Source organism: Sardina pilchardus, chromosome 9 (assembly GCF_963854185.1).
Source record: "Sardina pilchardus chromosome 9, fSarPil1.1, whole genome shotgun sequence".
Taxonomy (NCBI): domain Eukaryota; kingdom Metazoa; phylum Chordata; class Actinopteri; order Clupeiformes; family Clupeidae; genus Sardina; species Sardina pilchardus.
In genome coordinates, this window is record NC_085002.1 from 31,409,621 (window position 1) to 31,431,078 (window position 21,458).

Genomic DNA, 21,458 nt, shown 5'->3' on the forward strand with positions numbered 1-21,458 from the left:
ATGAGTGGTAGCTCTTACCTGTGAGAACAAACTGCCTGCCCTAGATGCCTGCGGAAAGAAGAGGAGGAACGAGAGGAGTGTGGAAATCAGCCACATAAGGCGCAATCAGTCTGATAACAGTGTTCCACCTACCATGGGCATTTTAGACGTATTTCATGGTTTGTGCACACAATCAGCATGGAAATCTGGAACATCAGATAAGGCTTTGTTTGATAAGAAGCAAACTACATAAACAGCATCCTAAATCATGCTTTGTAACCAAGTATCTCCAATGGTTGTAGCTTTCAACATATGTGGTGCTTGTGTCTTGTCAGGTTCCATTGTGGTGGATGGCCATGAGCTCCATGAGGAGGATCTGCGTTTGATGTACACCTTTGATCAGACCTCTGGCTCATCAACTCAGTACGAGGCCCACTCCGATGCGCAGGTACTGGCCATGACAACCACTCCGATATCAACTAGGGCGGGTTGGCTGAATTTGACCCGACCTTATGGATATATCTAGTCTCTAGCCAGCCATTACTCTTACTCCTATAAAGGAGAAGTTTCAAGTCCTCAAGTCAGTCCTTTAAGTCAAAGAAAGCTCTTATGAAATCTACTTGGCCGTTTACAGGTATGGTAGTGATATTAATCATGTTGTCTTGCTCTTGCCTTGCCCTAATCTGTGCTCCATAGGAGCACCATCACCATGCTGTCATGAGCAGAGCTGGCCTTTCATGTAAAGCTACCATGAGGCACAGTTACTGTAGGACTTCAGAAAGGGTCTCTAACCCAATCATGCTGCATGTTTTCCCTACTTGAATGTTGATGTGACATTTAATAATCGTTACTGAAATAGAAGTCTGAAATCTCTAGATATCTCCCCTAATCAGCATTTCTCAAGACATTGTAGTACCTCTTGAATAAGGGATCCTGCCTTGCCACTACATGATTGCAGAATCTAATGATAACTTTCAATGTGCCACCGAAGAGGCAAATGCTAAGGCGCTTAAGTAACCTAATGAATGGTAACACCACATAGACAAAGATGCCAGAACATTCTTTTTCACTGGCTTGGTTGTCTTTTCTTCTTATTGTGTGTTTGTGTGAATATGTGTCACTTCAGGTGCTGGTTCTGCTCGATGTTACACCAGACCAGTCCATGGTGGATGAAGGTGTTGCCCGTGAGGTCATCAACCGCATTCAGAAATTGCGCAAAAAGGTGAGCAGCTGCTGCTTTGGCGTCTGCTGCAGAATATCAATAGCAGTTGCTGACTGCTGCACCTTTATTGGCTAAATGCTGTAATTCAAGCAAAGATTGATTGACATCGTCATTGGAGCAATATTTTACACAATACACAAGCTTTACATAGTTTGAAGTAAACCTTCGTCCTTTTGTCCTATCTCTGCCATAGATTGAAACAGTTTCACTGGGGGTTTGTATTAGGAGTCATTATAAATATGGGTGTAAATCCTGATCCATGATTCCAAGCAAATCTTTTCTGTACTATTTTGCTGGTGTGGACAGTTTCCAAATCTTGGTCCTTGAGTAAATGACTTCAATAGAGAGGGGAAACAGCTCTGGGCTTACCCCTGAGAGCTCACATGAAGAAAGAACACAGCTTTGAAGTGTTGTTGTAGTAATGCGAAGCATGACAGATTTCCTTCCTTTCGTCCCCTTAATAAACAAACATTTTTCTGTCCCGTAGCTGTTGCTGGGGACTGTGTTGCTGAAGGAAGGGGGTCGGGAATAAGGGAGTGGATATGGCAGCATTGGCTGCCTGCCAAGGTTGAATTCCTGTTGTTATTGAAAATCTAAAATCTGCCGGAATTTTTCCATAGCAGGGAATTAGGTTTATTTTTTTTTCAGACATGTCCTGTGATGAGTACAGGACAGGTAACCAGGGGGCATTGACTCCTGAGGGGCCTCAGATAAATATGGAAAGGTGAGGAATGAGGTTAACCCTTGGAGGATGAGGATTGGCCTGGGGGTGGGGGATTGCTACATGGAATGTGCAAAAGAGCAATACAAGGATTCCTACACTAATTAAGCCAGGTTGCGTGTTTATGCATGTGTGTGTGTGTGTGTGTGTGTGTGTGTGTGTGTGTGTGCGTGTGTGTCTGTGTGCGTGTATGTGTGTGTATACGGACACATGCATGCTTCTGTGTGTGAGAGATTGTGAGTGTGTGTCTGTCTTTTGCGAGGGACCGGCGCGTAATGACTGGTTTGGTGGATTAAGGTCATATCAGTGTACTTTAATGGGCCGTGGTTAGGGTGGTTTTAATAGTCTGGCAACCAGAGCTATATCCATCAAACATAATGAAAAAAGATGGAAAGTTGGGCTGAATGTTGATTGTTGATTGTCGAAGGAGCCAGGAGGAAGGAATCAGAAATTGGTGATGAGATAGATGAGTGACATCCTGTCAACGTGCCTTGAATGTCTAACCTGCTCTCAATCCAGGACCAGCTACACCACATGTTTCTGTTACAACAGTTAGCATCTGTAGGATTGCTTGCTTTATGAATGACAGCACACAGCACAGTGATATGTAAATAAAATATGTGGGGTTGGTGTATTACCATTTTTTATATATATATTTTATTTATTTATTTATTTTATTTTAAATCCATTGAATGTGTAACACGCATGCACATACACAAGTTTGTGTTAATGTAATATATTCATTTTGAGTCATTCATTTCCTAGGGCCACCTGGTTCCCTCTGATGAAATCACAGTGTACTACAGCTGCCAGCCTGCAGGGGAGTACCTGGACAAAGTTATCCAGGCACACACAGACTTCATCCTGGCCACCACCAAGGCTCCACTCAAAGCCTACCCTGTGCCCAGCACGGCCAGTGTCATCATTCAGGAGAAAACTCAAGTAATGCTCAGGCCTAACTGCACAGATGCTCTTATTGAACATAACATGTTAATAGTGCTACATGTAGTAATTATGAAAATGGTAATGCCACATTCTGCTTTTTAAAGAATTGGTAACATTACACTTGCTATAAGAGATGGCTGCCCAGTTACACAAATGAAAGAGCAAAGCAATGTGCTTCACTTTAGTTTCTTGTGGTTTTGTTCTAAGCGTAAGAAGTAGAAATATTGGTAAACGTTATGTTGTGCTTCACTAGGAATGATTTTAGAAACAAACCTTAAGGTGTCAACTTGTTGTGTTGGTTAGATATAAAGGGATCATGACTTCAGACAGGGAATATACACAATTGTCAACAGCACAGTCTACCTATTTCACTAAACAAAGAGTCTTGTTAGCTCACTCTAATTGCTTTGTTTGTATCATATGTAGCTGAAGGGTGCAGACCTGGATCTGACCATCGTGAAGGGAGCCGCAGCTTCAAGAGCCCCCCTTAATGGCCCAGCCTGTGCCTACGTCAACCTCAGACTTCATTTCGGCAGCAAGGAGCAAGGTACTGTACTGTGTGCAGTTCAGACTGGAGCTGAAACGTTTAAGCCCAACAACTGATAATCTGGCTCTGTCTGGAGTCACTACTGTAGTAATATGACTTTCCAATGCCTTCAGCTATCTATAAGGTTGACCGTTGGATAAATTGTCTGTTACACATGCAGTGAACTGCTGGTGTACATTATTGATAAAAATCCTATTTACTGTGAGCATAATCATGTAGGCCTAACAACCAGGTTTTTAACTGGTTACTGGTTTTGACATCAACAATCCGATCCCAGTCTAATAGACGTCTTTGATCTTCTCATATCTAGAGGGTGTTGTGCTTCTGGAGAATCCCAAAGGAGACAACAAGCTTAATGTGGAGAAACTGAAAACGGTGTGCCAGAGCATCTTTGGGCAGCAGAACTCCTCATTTGCAGTGTTCAATGGGAAGAATGGTAAGCCTGCCAGTTTCAATATGTACTGTAAAGGCATGAACGTTTCACATTGGCAACGTGCCACCAACACTGACTCTTAACAGAAGCTTGAGACTGTCAGCTTGGGTGAAACCTTTCCCGAGTAGGTTCTATGTATATGTGTCTCCGTTTACAGTTACAGTCTGGTCTGATCTGAAATCCAGTCTGCTTGCATTTGAAGCATTCCCAGTGGTACCTTTTTAATTGGTTATTTTTAGCTTCACTGAAATTATTCACTTGCCCAAAGGATGGTGTCTGTTTGATGTTTCTTGTCACTTTTAGAAAAAGTGTGAGTGTTTGTATTTGTGAGGGGAGAGAAGCTTGAAAGAGCTTTCAGTAGAATTTGTGGTAAAATCAACCCCTGCCTTGTCTAGTTGGCTGGTCCAGTTTTGTAGCTTGAGGGATGTCTTTTTTGCAGCACAGGTCAATTGAAAAATGTAATGTGTTGAATGTGTGTGAATAAAACTGCTCTGCCCTGCCATGTGCATGTTCCAGCGTAGAGGCCCATAGGTGTGTTAGTGCAGGTGCTGTACAACTCCCCCCTCCCTGCAGCTCCATCCCTTTTTGGCTGCAACAGTCCGTTTTTCAGTGGCTCTTCTGGGCCACACGCAGCTCTTGCCTGCTAAGAGAGAAGGAGGGAGGGGGAGGAGTGAAGGAGGATGGCGAGTGTGGAAGAGCAGTTTCTCTCAAATGATTCCCCATCTCGAGTCAGTTATGTGCATGCCATCTCCCTCTGTGATTCATTTACATTAATGAGATTATGTGAGAGGGGTGTTTAACATGCGGACAAGACTGTAGCAACAACAAGTCGGACTAGAGATTGTTTTATAAACTACTTTTCAAAATAGCCTATTTAAATAACATATACGGTACAGTCAGTGTTGAGATTGTATAGCCCCGAGACATTTAAAATGTGCAGGCTGCTGGTGACATGCCTAGCTCTCACTCTCCCTCCCACACATACTGTAGCCTAGACACACACACACACACACACACACAAGACGACTCATTACAGTGCCAATTTCTCATGTTACGTGTGGTGGGACACAAATGTATAGCTCTGAAAAAAATTAGGAGACCACTCCCTATTTTTCTGATGTCATCCTGTAGTTGCTGAGTGACATTCGAATGAGTTGACGGTCATATTCAAAATGAAGAGACCATTGCACATTTGAATATGACCGTCAACTCATTCGAATGTCACTCAACCATAACATAACATCAGAGAAATGTACAGTGGTCTCCCAATTTTTCCTAGAGCTGCAGGTCCTCTGAATTAAGGTATGAAGCATTTATTTTGTATTAGATGTAACATGAGACTTCTAAAATACACATAGGTTTGTCACGTAGGCTATGGTTGTTTGATACATTAATGTAATGGCCTACCTTACTTCACTCTAGACTCGCCACTGCGATACGTGTGTCCATTTGTCCATTTATTGCTCAGTAAATGTTACATTTTGTAAATCTTCTAAACAGAACCATTCTATCGCTGTCTTATATGTGAGCATGTGTTCCTTTTCTGATGTATTTGTGTTCTTTTCCAGAGCTAACTGGAAAAAGTGATCTGTTTGCACTGAGTGGGAAGACTCTGGATGTGTCCACAAATGGAGTCTCCAGTGAAGCTCCCAGCTCTAACACCCTACTCTGTCCCTATGTCAACCTCCAACTTGTCAATGCTCAGCCTTCAGGTAAGTCCTCCTGGTCATTCTCTCACCTCTCACTCAATTTAAGTGTTCACTTCATGGACCGTGTGTGTGTGTGTGTGTGTGTGCATGTGGAAGGGGCGAGGGAGGACTCTGTACTGCAACAGTGACAATGATGGTTTGACTTGACATAGTAAACCCTAGTGTACTGTACATGTTTCTTAGCATTTCTTTCAGTTTCACTGTTAATTACACAGCTTGAGTAGCACTATGTAATAAGCATGAACTTATTGAAATGCGTGACCCATGTAGACGAAGGTGCCGTTTGGGTTAGCTGTCTGACTCTTTCCTGGCCTTCCTGTGCTGTAGAATGCCAAAGTGGGGATGTGGGAACTCTGCTGCTGTCCAACCCAGTGGGCCAGAATGGCCTTACGCGGAACAGCCTCCTCACAGAGACCGGCAAGGTGTTTGGCCTCCGCAGTCGAAGACTCAAGCTCTTCCTGGATGAAGACCTCTCACAAGGTATTAATGCCGCACAATTCATTTATTTTTTAATTGAAATTGCAATTTGCAAATATAATTAGCTAATCACAGTCAATCATGCAGCAGGCATTTTTGCCCCAGTCGTTAATTTTGGCATGCGCATGTGCATTTGGTCCTCTTTGTGTGACCTCTCGTACACTAGACATGATCACTAATGAGAAATAGCCCAACGTAAAAGTGACAACTGTATCACAAATCAAATCGTAATTGCAATATCTGTCAGAAATGTATTCCCCATATTGAGTAGCCCTTCAAGGTATGAAGAATGTTGACACAATATTACGGTAGACTACAATGACAAAAATGTGATGAAGGAAACTTGAAGATCTTATGAGTCTTATGAATGACCTCTAATCAGGTTGGTGCCTGTTAAGAGTGTTGCACTCGTGCTTAACCACATTTCTGTAGACATGGTAGGTAGGTAGCAGTGGCATTTAATGTCTGTCTTGTTGTAGGAATGGTCTGTTTACTTCTAAGGACGATCCTTCAATGCATAAGTGATGGCCAAGGTCATTAGGAGATGATAATCCTCAATGGTCCACACTGGGTTCAGAGAGCCTTTTAACTTTCCTCCATCACTACAGCCTCCGCATATACAGTAGCAGGTGCTTCTACACCTTCAGTGATGACCTTAGTTACCCCATCTTTTCAAGAAGAAATGCAAAGGCATTAACCCTTTATTATTGTTGCATTTGAGCTTCATTTAATTAAAGGACATAAAGAAGACTATACACATCCTTAATAATGTTAAATGTTAGAACATCCATGTTAGACCGGCACAATTGGGAACTTTGAATTGCTACCCGTCCCCGCCCCTTTTAGGGAAAGCAGACCGCTTCGATTGAAGCCAATGGTACTGCATTGACGTGGTGAGATGGAAAGTGCTTAAATGTGAAATCTTTGGGTAAACGTGAAGAAAAAGAACAAAATAAGATTGGTGTGAGTTACCTGTATGTATGTGGGATTTAAGGAGACCATTACATTCTTATTTGTTGTTCTTTCCTGTTTACTAACAGGAATATCACAAACAAAGTCATGGTTTACCTGCCTGTGACTGGCTTAGTCATAACATCAACTAAACATAAGTCTCACCTTAATTATGTCACTTGAAATACAAATGTTTGTTTCTACAACTAATGCCAGATAATTGGCTATGTTATACTGCAGATTTTGGATTAGATTTAGATTTAGATTTTAGCAAAACTTGTTCAGATGTTTATTATATATTTATCCAGAGCTGTATTTATTATATTCCTGTCTGTTCCGTGTGAGGGGTTAAACCAGCTTAGCGTCACTCACGACACCCCTCAGACCATTTTAGAGTACATTTCGCTAAACTATTGCTAAGATCCTGTCACCAGAGTCTCAGTCATGGTATCAGAGGACTTCTAAAAGCATTGACAAAAGGGTTGTCTGGCTGCACATTGTTCATGTTTGTTTGTAGCTGGTCAGAGTGGGAGTAAAAGTAGGTTGTGTAGGCTCTGAAAGCACAAAGTCGCTTTATCCTGTCAGACCTTTGAGGGACACTTTCACTGATAAATCCGTTCCTATTTCATTTCCCGCCCGTCTATAAAAAGCTAATGATGTGCAACTTCCCACTCTTTTTTTTTTCATTTTTACCCAGCAACCTGACACCCTATACATATTGTTCCTGTCCATCCAAAGTTTGATTCGTCTGAAGTTTAGCATCTTGCCACCTCTTCTTGTCATTGTAAACAAAAAAACAAAACAAAAGAAAACAATTCTTTCCTTAACACATTTCTGTGGTTAATTGACTTCAATATTGTCTTTTCTTTCAGAGTTCACAGATCAATGTCCTCTGAAGACCCTGAACGCGAAAACTTTGTTTGTTTGGGTGCGGCCCACAACTGCTGAAGCCTGAATATGAGGGAACCTACATCAAAGATGTGAAGTGACCTGTCCACCTTCAATATTAACAATACTGTACAACTTCTTTTGTTGCTGAAGAATGATGTGGAAAGTCTCTACTTTTCTTATCAGGTCAGAAAGGGCTCTGTTCACCATTCTGGGCTTTCTTTAGGGAATAATCAGAAGGACTGTGGAGAATCTGTCTAGTGGGTGTGGAATCTTCTGTTTTTAGGTGCCATATACGTAAGGGAAATGTCAATCATGGGGAAATTAAGAACAAAACGTTACAATTTTAAACATACATACTGTTTTACAACATAATTTGTGTCTCATTTGTTGCCTAATGTTGAAGGTTTCCCCAATGAACTCCTGGCTTTCAAAGCACACTCTCAAATTGGTCCTTCTATATGAACCTAAAACATGATGCATATAACTTTAGAAACAAACAAATAAAGTACTTTGAACCATCATCATTGCTTTTTTTTTAACCAGCATTTGTCTTACCAATTCTGTAAATAGCATACATTTCCTGCGTTTCTGGTTAAGAAAGCCCCAACCAAGCATGCTTGCATAAAGAAGCCTATACATGACTAGGGACTCTCCAGAACCCCTGGAAAGAAGAAAAGATCTACTCCTGCTGTGAGCCAGTAAGGGAGTGGGCATCTGTGTCCATTCCCTTGTGTTTTTGTTTTGGTAAGTCGCCGTTTCCATGAAAGCTCTGCCCAGCAGTTTGTGCCACTCTACAGTTGGTGGTGCTGTTGCCGAGGTGACACCAGTCTTGCTATATTTGCACTTGTGCATCCTTGGTGTCTAGCAGATAAATAAAAACCCATCAGCTCACACTTTATCAGACAGTCCCTCATCATAGTCCCAGAAACATGATTTAATACCTGCAGCTGAGACTCAAGGTGCTCGCTGTCTGCCCGTCTGGCTTTGCCTCACCTCCAAAGTCTTTCTAAAGGTCAGGTTCCGTTCCCTTCTGCCATTGCAGTCACACTGAACAAAGATGCCCGTCCGTTGTTTGAAGGGAACATCCTTGAATAGCAATGACTTGGCCTTTCCATGCCACTGTGGCCTGTACTGCATCTTGTGCATATTAAGCACACCTTGCTCCATCTGCTCGTGCTGCACTAGCACACAAGCACGTACACACACACGCGCACACTCACACTCATTCACACTATCGCTGTCTGTCTCCTCTCCATCTGAGATTCTCAGCTGAGGAAAAACCTAAGCCAGCCAACCATCTGCTGATGCACACACACGTGCACAGCTTACTGTACAATGTCCATGTCTGTTCTTTAGCAATATTTTGGAGGAATATTAGAGCTGCTTTTAAATCCTAGTCCCTTTTCAAAGTTAAAAGTCAGCATATTGCACAACAATTTCACTATGCAGATACATACTGTACGACTATTCAAACTGCATCCTAAGCTCAGTTGTCCGAACGTGCTATATACTTAGGGCTGCTCTCCACATATTCACAGACATAAGGTCCATGTAATTAAGTGCGGAGTGGAGTGGACCAATAAGTGGTTTCAGTCTAAGGTCACCTTCTTGTCTCTGTAAGAATGTTGAATGTGGATGAAATGTCATTACTGAACGTCTGGTTCAGAGCTTTACTAGTCTACAGGGTTACCACCAACATAACCTGAAATGCATAACAGGTAAATAATATTTTTTCTGTGTTTGACTGTTTGCTGCTGAGCAGTATGATTTTAATTCCTGGAGTATTCTAGGATGAGCAGAGCTTCCACTGAGGACGAGATTCTACCTCTGGACTCTAACAGATTTAATTAACTGTCTAACAAGAAGGTCTTCAGTGAGTAAGACTAGCAAGTGGGGCTATTGAGGGTGAGTGCAATGGGAACATCAGAACATAGCTCAGGTTCCTACCTCAATTAATGTTCAGCATAGATCTGTGTAATGAAACCTCTTGTTTTCAAGTTGATACTGTTAGGTCATCTACCACAGCATTCTTAATCTGTAGGCTACTGTCAGTGTTCCTAAAACTAAAACAGCCATTGCTGAGTAAAGCAGTCCAAATGGTTTCCCCTGGTGCTTGATGTATTACTGATTTAGTAGACCTGTCACAGTGTTAATAGGGTTTTCTGTTAATGTAGCATACACTGAATGAATACTGGTTTCTAATAGGGTTTTTTTAAAAGATGGAAATGTTACGTTCAACAAGGACTGAACAATTCTTGATGATTGGAGAAACTGAAAAAACAACATTTATAATTAAAAATGAGACGCTGCATCTTTAAACGTTTAAACACACCATTATGCCTTTGTCAATGAAAACCTCACAGTGTGCGCTCCCTTTTCAGCTTCCCCCAGGCCCTGCATGTGTGGTACGTAATGGAAAAATCTAAGTAACTTAAATCTACTTTCAGGCCCCCTTGCCCTCTCTGACAGAATCCTTTGCCCACTGGACGTTGCTCTTAGGACCACCACACGCAAATAGGAAAAGAAAAATAGGTAAGAATACAACTTGGCACAGGCATTGACGCGATTTGCGTAGCTTGATTCACTTGTGTTGCTGTTTGTTTGATAGAGTTACCGTTCACATACATTATGCACGCACGAACATGTTAGGCTACACGTTAGGATGCACCACTGCTCACCGAAACATCCTGCTGGACAAATGTCTGGTTTGTGATCACCATATGTTGGCCTACTCGTAAACTCACACTATTGCCATTTCCTAAGCTATTCAGTTTAGAATTTGGGGGTGGAGTGGGTAGGGGTTGGGAACTGTAAAAATCGGCATCATGTGCAACTTGGATTTCTGACCCTACCCGCCCTTCGCTCTCTCATGTTTTGCATCAAACAAGCAACTAACTGCCCTCCTATGTAGAGTTAGCGAGACCAACTTGCGTGACTAAAGTGTCTGGAGGCGAATACATTTTACAAACTCTCTTGGTTGATATTGTCACCGTAAAGTAGACCACCAACTTTAGAAAAATGCATCGAACGTAGGTCACAAACTAAAGCCTGCTAATATTTGATGAAGTAACCTCCAACCCGCCAGATAAGGAGATGTCCCTTGTCTGTGTGCGGCTCAGCGAAGGTGTGCACGCGCCACATAGCAACAGCATCCCTTCGTCAGTGCGTCTCCGATAGAGGTGAGGTACAGAGGTAAGCATAGGCTATCTATTATCTTTTTACCACTTGTATACGCGAGCGTCTGTATGCTGTTCTAATTCTATAGCCAAATGTGCTTAACAGCAACAGTGTGTTGTCCTACACGTTGTCCGAAAATGAGGGATTAAGGATGGGACTCATTCATTGCCTGCAGCATGTCCTGTCTTGACTTAATGTCGACGAGAAGGCGTGATATGTGTCGCTCACCTCATACGCACCGCTCTTCTCCGACATAGGCTGCGTTGTTAAAAGGTTAAAGCTAATGCAATTGTCATCATTGATAGGCTAACGAACAGGCTTGCCTAGTCTTGTGGTGATTTTTTTTGTCAAACAATGCAAAAAAAGACAGAAGACTAAATGTGGTTGCTTTTATAATTCGTAGCCTGTGTCGTGAACACAGTCTACATTGCAATGTCATATTGTGCCGAGATGAGATATTAGGCAGTAGGCTATTCTAGATGTTTATACAGTAAGTCATGCGTGATGTTTTTTCTTTCCAGTAGTTTAGTCTACCCAGCTGCTGTAGTCTTTCATTGGTGCCGCCTCGGCCAGTGCCCCTAAAATTAAGACACCTGCCTTTTCCTTTTCTGTCAGTGTGAAATATTAACATGGATAGATTGAATTGACGAATAGTCGAATATGCTCTGACGTGATTGGCACTTGGCCTACTGATAGCAAAATGTCAGTCCACATAGCTACCATCTACCGCTTTAAATTGATTTAATAGTCTATGTATGGCAATCTTTCCTGTAAATAATAGGCCACTGAGCATGCATGCCCACAACCTTACAATCCCCTGCTAAACAAAGACTGGTTTATGACCAGACTACAATTAGCCTATATTATCACAGACAGCTTTACAGATTAAGTATTTAGAGAAGTTATGTTCTGTGAAACACTTTGGAATCTATACAGTCTGCTGAACTGTGAGCTGATCAGTAGGCTACCTCTGGGTTGATGACCATGTCATCGATTGATGAGTCTTTTTTGTTTTTATTGTTGCTCACCATATGTTTCTCCAGATGGGAAATACAATTTTGGTTTCTTAAGTAATTGTGCTCATTTGGTTTGCAAAATGTGAGATTGGTGGCCTACAACAGCATACCGTTGATGTTGTGGACATTGATACAGTGTCATCTGGTAGAATATGGGATTTGAGTGCATGCACACACCATCTGTACTGTGTACAAGTATGTGCTACAAAAAAAGTCTATTTGTGTCATCTTACTAGAGTGGTGTCTGATGAAGACATTCAGGTCAAAGTGTCCAGTTAAAACTCTCTATGAACAGTATGTATGGGTATTTTCAGACTCAGTCACAGAAAGCTACTAGAAGGTTGATACTGAAACAAAGTTTTAAAGCAAAACAATTTCATTGTAATGAAATGTGTTCAGTGATGTTGCATTGTCAGTTGGCCAATAGAACAGAAAAATGTTAGCATGAATTGTGTATCAAGTTTGGTGTTTGGGAGCTTCAGATGAGTTCAACAGAACAAGGGAGAATTGTGTTGTCCTTTTTTTTTTTTTTTTTTACAAAGGACGTGCCCTAGTAGCAAAGAATAATCTAATTGGGGTCTAGAGACCTTCATGAGGATTTTCTATTTGTGTCCATCTCTCTGACCACTCCCTCCTTTTTCCTCTCCCTTTCTGTTCATCCCCTCCTCCTAAGGGTTTGACATGTTTTCCCACTTAACTGATACATTTCATTATCTTCCTCATCCTTCTTGATGTGGGTTTGGAAGAGGCCTCAGAATGTCCCCAGCCCTTATAGCATTACTTTTTCTCACCTTCAGGACACAAAACATCTGCATTGTGTTTACTTACTGTCTTCTGTGGAAAAAGTGCCCAATAGAATATGAAAGATTTGGCCATAGGCTGAGGAAGGTACATTTGTTTCATTGATGCCATTTGATGGCATCATTGATGAATTGGCATAAAGTGGCAGAAATATGTATTGAGTAGTCTGGCTATCACCTTACTAAGCTCAATCTTTTAAGATTGAACATTAGTATGAGGAGGCTGCACTTTGTTTCTACTGCACAAGAGACGTGATCAATGGGCATCGTTCAAATGACTCGGTACGCTTGGATAGTCTTTCAACCAATCAGACCAACGATCCGGTGCGTCTTTTGGATAAGCTAGTTTCTGATTGGAGCCAAAGGTTCTGGCAGGGAACAGAGGAGATCGATATACAGGTTTCCAGCCTGAGCTGCCGGGCGAAATCCAAATTCGCCAGAAGTTCAGGCAGGGTTCACCCATGCAGTGCTGTTGACCAGAACTTTTTTGGCTAGTAGAGTATGGTGTGAACAGTGTGAACATACTTATTGCACCAACTTAATAAGAACTCATACCTGCTAGCCAGAAATGTTCACAAGCATCTGTTTGTCTGAAAATGTCTTCAGTTGGACCCATGCGGTATTCATGGTAAGGGGCATGTTAGACTGTCTGTCATATAAAAAATGTTGACTGACCACTTGTACAGGGCATTTGCTTCACACAGCTATTGTGTGCAGCAAGATCTTGATCTGTCTCATCTGTCTCACCCCCCAAATCTGGCGTCTGATATTGCTTCCTGGGTTTCCTGACTGTTTCCCTCCTCAGAGGCTCTGATCAACACATAGATTCAAAATTAAGTTTCTCAACCTTTATCCAGTGCAAGTCTTGTTGAAAATAAGAAAATAATGGCAGTCGACAGTGAAATACACTGAGAAAGGTTGCACATACAACTGCAAATACAATGTAGCCTTGTAAAGCTATAGTACAAATGACTGCCATTAATATTCAGAGTTATAGAGTGTGTAATATCGAATGCCCTTTTGGGGACACAGTATGACTGAGATTTAGGTCTCAGAATAGGTTTGGAATCGGCTTTGACTGTTTCATTAGTTGGCTCCTTGGCTGGCCATTTAATCCAAAGGAAATGACAAAATTCTGAAGCATATTAGAACAGTAGCAGTTTTTTTCTTACTGTTGACATGTAGGTCAAGCCCCTGAATATACTGCAGTCTTGCACTGTATAAGGCTTGAAGCCATTAGTCAATCACTATGTTGCTGTTTACTCAATGCCAAAGTGAAAGAGAGTTTCATTTTAGTTTCGCATCATATGGATGAATGAATAAGGTGGAAGTCTGGTATTTCATGAAAGACCTGGTTTAAGCTGGTTTATTCACAATGACCTTATACTTTAATCATACAGTGTTGTAACAACCTTTGAAGGTATTGTTTTTCCACCTGCTATATACAAATAGTACATTCTAATCCTAGTTTACTCCTTGGACAACCTAAATCCGTTGATATCCAGTGGAAAAATAGTGGATAAATACTGGATTATGCTGACTCAGCTAGCCAAACTTGTGGCCAACTGAGTCAGCATATGGTAACAGCAAACGTTGACTAGTTAGAGGTAGTCATAAATGCATGCACTGTCCCTCTTGAACACATGCTAAATGTGGCGTGCATTTCAATATTTTTCACAAACTTTGAGTTTCTTTCACAGAACCACTCTTATCACTGTTAAAACAGTATTTGAATGGCCCCAGCCGTGGCGCAACTGGCTGGGGCACCTGCACCGCACGCCGGCGACCCGGGTTCGATTCCCGCCCCGTGGTCCTTTCCGGATCCCACCCCGACTCTCTCACCCATTCGCTTCCTGTCTCTCTCTACTGTCCTGTAAAAAAATTAAAGGCACAAAAGCCCAAAAAATATACTTTAAAAAAAAAAAAAAACAGTATTTGAATATAGTGAGAACAATAACGTTAATAGATAAATAGATAGATACTTTATTGATAATAGTAATAATAATAATAATAGATGCATTTTTATTAAGAAAATAACAAATGTTTTATTAATAGTAGCAGTAAACATCAGTAGCTTGTAAAGCTGAGTTTTTACCAAATGCTCATTATATGTAAGTTCAATGAATTGGATCTACACATATGGGTTTTTCCAAATGCTTACTATATGTAAACACAATAAATTAGCTCCACACACACGAGAACATTTATGAGCTGGCTGGCAGCCAAGAATTCAGCCTGGCTAATCACTTGCAGAAACTCAACATGACTAGCAACAAGCCATGACTGTAAATGTCAAGTATTAACTGTAATTCAGCATACTTCCAAATGCCAGAAAAGGTTTAATTCATTTACATTTACATTTACATTAGTTGATTGTAACTTATGTTAACTTGATGTAGTTAATGTAGTTAGTTAGTTAGTTTAGACCATATGAGTACCACACGAACATCACATGAACTAACTGATAACATATCTGAAGTCAAATTAATTTCTGTGATTCAGATCAACAAAACGTGTTTGCTGCACAGACTCAGGGAAAGAATGAAGTAATAAATCACACAAAAAAATGAACATGCTACTAACCCATGACAACAAAGTGATGAATAGAAAATATACCATTTTCAGGGAGGGCTTAATTTATGTATTTAACAACAGATGTGAAAAGAGTATAGCAATAGCCTTTGCTGCTTTGCTCTGAACAGAGAACAGAATGTGTGCTTCCTGCTGTGACGGCTGAGCCACTGATTGTAGCCTTAAGAGTTTTATGTTTGTCCCTTTGCTGCTGTACTTCCCCATGGGAGTAGAGCTATTTTATCATAGAACCCCCTCTTGCTCCAGTCCTCTGTGTTGGCCTTCATGAAAAACCGTCCCGCCACTGTTTATTTGAACAGACGTTCTTAAAAACATGCCAAGTTGAAGCTTGCATGCTAAACAGAAGTTTGTGAAAATGGTCTTAACCATAGCATTATTATAAATATATAGCCTTTTGTATAAATATATATGAACCTTTTAAAGTTGTTTATATAACTTTCTAGTGATAGTGTTAGTATGGTTGACTAATTAGGACTGACAATAAAGCTGGATGTATTGGTTCAGTAATAATTTTAGTTAAGAGGTTTTGTTCTAGAACGACTTCTTGGAAAGTATAAATTTGCCCTAGTTGTGAAATGTTTTCTTCTTTTCTTTTTGTAGAGGGATTAAGAATTGTTTTTTTTTTACTTGGTGTGTATTATGGTTATGTAACTAGAGGGATTGAATTTGTTTAGACCTTGGATAAGTCACACATATGTAACCCTTGGTCCTCTGTTGGGACTCAACACCCCCAGACACCTGAGCAGTAAGCAGGATAGCAATGTTTCATGGGACATTAAATGATTGCAGTATTGAATTGAGTTTGATGCATACTGGTCTTTGAATCACGCACTCTTCTTACTCTCATCTGTGTGGTATATCTTACTGTAAGTTTGAAAGCTGACAACCAGTTCTTTCTGAGGAGTAACTGGAAATCTTCTTGTCTTGTCCACCATGGCTAGGATAGTTGCTAGGATGGCATAATGGACATGGAAAAAATCCCCTCACAGCTGAGGAAACAAAAACAGGTTTATTTTTACCACGGAGTGAAACACAAATGCTGCTTGGCCAGAGTGACTTAATCTCTTCAGGAGAGTTGCTTTGAATGATTATCTGCTGTTTGCTGGTTAGTTGGACTAAAACCATGGATGGTAATTTAATCAAATTAGTCAGTGTCTTTCCGTTTTGTCACAGGTCATAAAACCTTGTCATCCCTTGTGACTATTTGGTATTCTAGCTTCTACATATTTTATAGATTCTCTTAGATGTACACATGAGTGTATACTTGTTGTACAGTGTGGTCTTGCATACAGTACAGTATGTGTGTAGGTGTTGTGTGTGAAACATGGTTACGTGGCTGTAGTTTTGACCACAAAAATTGGCCTGTCACCTTAAAGCAAGGCCTCTTGTTGGATTTTGTTCCCCTGGGAGGGATATAGACTCCTGTAGAGCCTGCAGCTGTACAAGTCTGTGGGAGTTTGTTGTTATGGCAAAGATGTACAAGTCTGCTGTTGCACTGCGCTTGGGTCCTTGGTAGGAAAAGACGATCATTAAAAAATGATAATCCTCATAAAATGTTAATGTAGCTTGTCTGACTGCAGAATGGTAGTTAAGAGCTCATGTTTGAGCTTTTGCAAACCGAGACACCAATTAGCAGCATGGATTTAATCAGCTGCAACAGAGGATTTGTTCTTTTATGTTACCTTTCCCTGATTTATCTGATCAAAGTGTGCGTCCACCTCAGACATATAGTTGATAGTAGTGCACACTGTTCTGGCATCGACGTAACGATGTGTGTTTATCACAGTTTCAGGAACGGTGTTCAACCTGTTGTTTCCTTTAAATGCTGTATACCAGTTTGTCACTTTCTTTCCCTAAGTTCAAACACAAAATCATTTGCTTCAATTCTACTGCCACTATAGAAATGAGGTCAACATAAATTGTGGCATTAATTTTGAAAGAAGATAAGTGCCCAAATGATCAGAAATGGAGATTAGGGGGAAAGTGTGCACCGCCTTTTCATCAGTAGATGCAGCAGGTTCTGGTCACTGTGCCAAACGTGCAGCTGACGCAGCCAGGAGAATTGACTGCATGCATGTTAGGTGGCATGGGGCCACATGCTTCCACTCATCGCCATACATGTTATACGACTAGTAATGTAATCTTTGCCTTTGACCTTGAGTCCTGTACAATAAAGATTCAGTGCCATCTGGTGCTGACATCTCAACCTCTATTATTCAAGCCAGAGCTGGCTTGGAGATCAGACTGACGCCACCGTTTTACCCTGCAGTCACTAGATCAGACAGGTAGGACTTCTGTAATGTAGCATTCTGATAAGGATGGCTATCATTTAAAGAAGGCCGTTGATATAGAGGGAGTTGTTTTTCGACCTTGACGTTCGAAGGTGATATATTTCCCCAATAGCTGCATTTCCCATGCCTTTGTTTATACATGGGTGTTACCTCAGGTCATATTAGGTTGTTATTTCAGTTTATCTTATTTATTAGTCCACACCTTTATATTACACTACCGCATATTACTGCAATTACTGCTGTAATTGTCAGAATATGGGATGGAATGACTTAGAGATTCCATGCCTACTCAGTTTTTTGACTTAATCATTTTGAAGAATATCACCCTGTTATGCTTTGCAGGAGTAGAATCAAACTTGATTTCAGCATTTATTTTTACAATATTTCTTACCATGGAAGGTAAAACCAGTAGATCCTAAACTGATTAGCCAATATGTTTGACAAAAGCCTACTGTAAGGCAGTGCAAATAATGCTTAAGAATTATTCAGTGTATTATGATTCTTAGAAAGGGAAAGGGAATTCCTCCGGAAACATTATCCAACAAGGTGCCTTCAAGTGATCATGTTCAGGTATTATATTAAGTTGTTGTGTTTCTACCCAACTTCATTAATTAACAATTGCTACTTGGGTCAGATCAATAATTTAACACTCTTGCTCTCGTGGAACTTAATGCTTATGCAATGTAAACAGATGAGCCTCTGTATTGGTTTGTTTTATGGCTGTAGTATCAGCATAATTTGATGTTTGCTAAGAGTGTAAAGCCCAAATATTTGTAAGACAGAGTGTGTCACTTGTGTGTATGAGAGGACAATGTGTAGTATGTCCCTTCAGTTAGACAGCTATAAACATTGCTTGGACAGATGATGGGATAGTATAAGTTCCTTGGACAGATCATAGGATAGCATCTTATGGCAGATGTGTTTGATCATTCCTGCTCTTTGTTTGTAGATATTGTTGCTTCCTGAACTTGTGGTTAGATGCTGTATTTCATCATCCTTTCACTCGTGCTCAATGACAAAGTTGAATCTAATCTAATATTTCAACTTTATTTCAAGCTACTGTATGTTGGATGATGGTTGCCATTGTGGTCTGCTTACTTGCTGCACTTTTGTTTCTGAATATCTTCTACTGAACTCATCTGCTTATCATTGTATTGTCACCCATCTTAGACTTATCTTAGACTACTCTCGTCCTCTAGCTCCACCAATAACATTTCATTACATGACATGTATTCATTTAGCAGACGCTTTGTCCAATGGGGAAAAATATTGAGAGGAATTATGTGTCAGATTGAAAAACTGTAGGGTATAATTTTGCAGATAGAGCTTGCATGTATACAGTTATATGACTTTATGAGCCGACTGGACTGAAGTCCAAATGGCCTAAAATCACTCAAATGCTCATGTACATTTCATGTAAATATACATCTATACAGTTATAGCCACTGGAGTGCAGTGCAGAAACGTTTGCTCTGTGCTTTAGCTTCAGCTTCAGCATTTGGTGGCTCTCATTCTGTGAAGACAGGTCCAGTTCTGTTCTGGATATAGACCTTTTAGAATAGAACCAGCCCATGTTCTCTCATGATGGAAGGCTGGGGCACTTGCCAACTAAAACAACTGAGTATGATGGGTGTGAGAATTAAAAACATCTTCTTTAGGTCCCAGGCCTTTTATGGGGGTTGGATTCTTACAAGTTCATACTAAAAAGAGATTTTTGGGGGCTCTCATAGATAGCCAAGAGGTTGACGAGGCTTCCAAAGATATGCAGGGTCTCTCTGTGCAAGTAAATTTAGTCTTAAGTAGAAAAGCAGGAGAGGAAACCTTCCCTTTCTTTGTCAGCATCCATCAAAGGTTAGCCTTTAGCTATATAGGATTTGGTCTCTTTGTTCTTCATATTGGCTCCCTGGAAACAAACGGAAGAACAAAGACTAATTGCTTACTTTTACTGTGTGTGTGTGTGTGTGTGTGTGTGTGTGTGTGTGTGTGTGTGTGTGTGTGTGTGTGTGTGTGTGTGTGTGTGTGTGTGTGTGTGTGTGTGTGTGTGTGTGTGTGTGTGTGTGTGTGTGTGTGTGTGTGTGTGTGTGTGTGTGTGTGTGTGTGTGTGTGTGTGTGTGTGTGTGTCTTTGAGTGATTGTGTGTGTGTTTTAAATGATGAGTAAGTCTGTCTACTTTTTCCTCTCCCAACTTCTGCACCCAATGACTTATTTTTGCATTGTCCTAACTGTCCTATTTAAGATAATAAAATGTTGTTTACTAAGTATAAAATCCATAGACAGCCTCAGAGTTATGCTCTATTTGACGTCTTTTAATAGAGCAAGTGAAACCAATCTTTCTATCACTTAATTAAATTCATCCTACTTGAGCGTGATTGTTCCCTGCGTCCACGTTCTATTCATAGCATCTCAATGTCGAGTGAATGACAAGATACAAATCAGGTCGACAGGAATCTCACTGGGATCCTAAGCAGGTGTGAGAAAACAACAGTGCAGGCCTGGTGGTGGGGGTGGGGCTGAAGCATTTCTTTCACGCTGGCTGAGGTGGGAAATAAAAGGAGATTAGGCCAATCAAACAGGACCCTCATGCAGGGTTGGAGTCCCACTCCCAATGCTGAGGCTCCCACATGCCTATTGTCCAGTGCAGTCCGGATTCCCTGTCCTGTCGCCGTGTCGTTGAAGGTCACTGTGCTGCGGGCTCTCTGGGAAAGTGGCTGTCATGCTTGGGCTGTGTGAGAAGCAGCAGGAGACTGTAGCCACAGCCCTCCACTCACGTTCAGCACACATCCGTATCAGGAGGAGGTCAGCACACACAGTGCACTGAGCCTACGCTTGCTTCATTACAAGCCGTCGCAAATGCGGAGGATGAGAGATTACTGCCTGATTGACTTTGTTCTTTTTGTTGGGGGAGGGAGGGAGCTGGAGGCTGACAGTATGGAACGATTAAAGGCACTAAAAAATCACAGAGATTCTTGCTCTGTTCAATTATGCTGAGGTATTGCAAGGTTTTTATGGTCTACTACATGAATTGGGGAGTTGTGAATTGTGTTGTGAAACCACAAAGTCCAGTGGGGATTTTCTTCCACACACAGTTGTAGACCTCAACAACCATTAACTCTGGGTAACGGTTGGTACCATTCTATTCCATTGCATCCCCTTGCTTCATATGATGACCATCTTTGGTATCGGAGCTGTCACAAGAGAAAGGGCGACTGATGGTTGCTCTCAATCTCAGTACTGAGAAGCAGTGGGTGGTAAGCAGGCTTGTAACTGTTTGCAATCAACCCATTCTCAACTTTAATTTAGCAAATTTAGTTTTCTCACCTGAACAATATTGTTTCAGTAGCAGGTATTTGTTTTTTAGCCACATTCAGACATTTAAATCCCTCTCCGAGACAGCAGAGAAACTGACACGACAGCACATCAATTTTGCAAGATTTCCGCAGATGCCTTACTTAACATCTGAGATGATCCTTTGAATGGTCTTGCTGCTTGTACACTGTTATTCAGTTTGATTGCTCACATTAATCATGTCACCACTCTCAAGTGACATGTTAATTGAGGTCAGGGGTCTAGTATGTAGGTCGCAAGAGTCTTGCTACTGTGTGGACAGAAAGCACCATTAACCCAGCTACTGGTGCTCATTGCACAGAGGGCTAACCTTGAGGGATGGGTAAGTCAAGGTTTAAGGGCAGACTGCTCGGATGCTTTTCA

The 21,458-nt window shown here is 41.2% G+C and overlaps 1 protein-coding gene across 2 annotated transcripts in view; it reads left to right on the forward strand.

Annotated features, from left to right (window-relative positions):
* The window catches only part of iars1 (isoleucyl-tRNA synthetase 1), a 58,031-nt gene extending 49,635 nt beyond the window's left edge, over window positions 1-8,396 (forward strand). For both annotated transcript variants that reach the window (XM_062544732.1, XM_062544733.1), the window contains exons 27-34: window positions 315-427; window positions 1,106-1,201; window positions 2,688-2,864; window positions 3,294-3,414; window positions 3,725-3,850; window positions 5,416-5,559; window positions 5,884-6,036; window positions 7,857-8,396. In XM_062544732.1, coding sequence (XP_062400716.1) covers window positions 315-427; window positions 1,106-1,201; window positions 2,688-2,864; window positions 3,294-3,414; window positions 3,725-3,850; window positions 5,416-5,559; window positions 5,884-6,036; window positions 7,857-7,939 — 1,013 coding nt within the window. In that variant the 3' untranslated portion in view covers window positions 7,940-8,396. The remainder of the gene's footprint in view (window positions 1-314; window positions 428-1,105; window positions 1,202-2,687; window positions 2,865-3,293; window positions 3,415-3,724; window positions 3,851-5,415; window positions 5,560-5,883; window positions 6,037-7,856) is intronic.
* The last annotated feature ends 13,062 nt before the right edge of the window (window positions 8,397-21,458 follow it).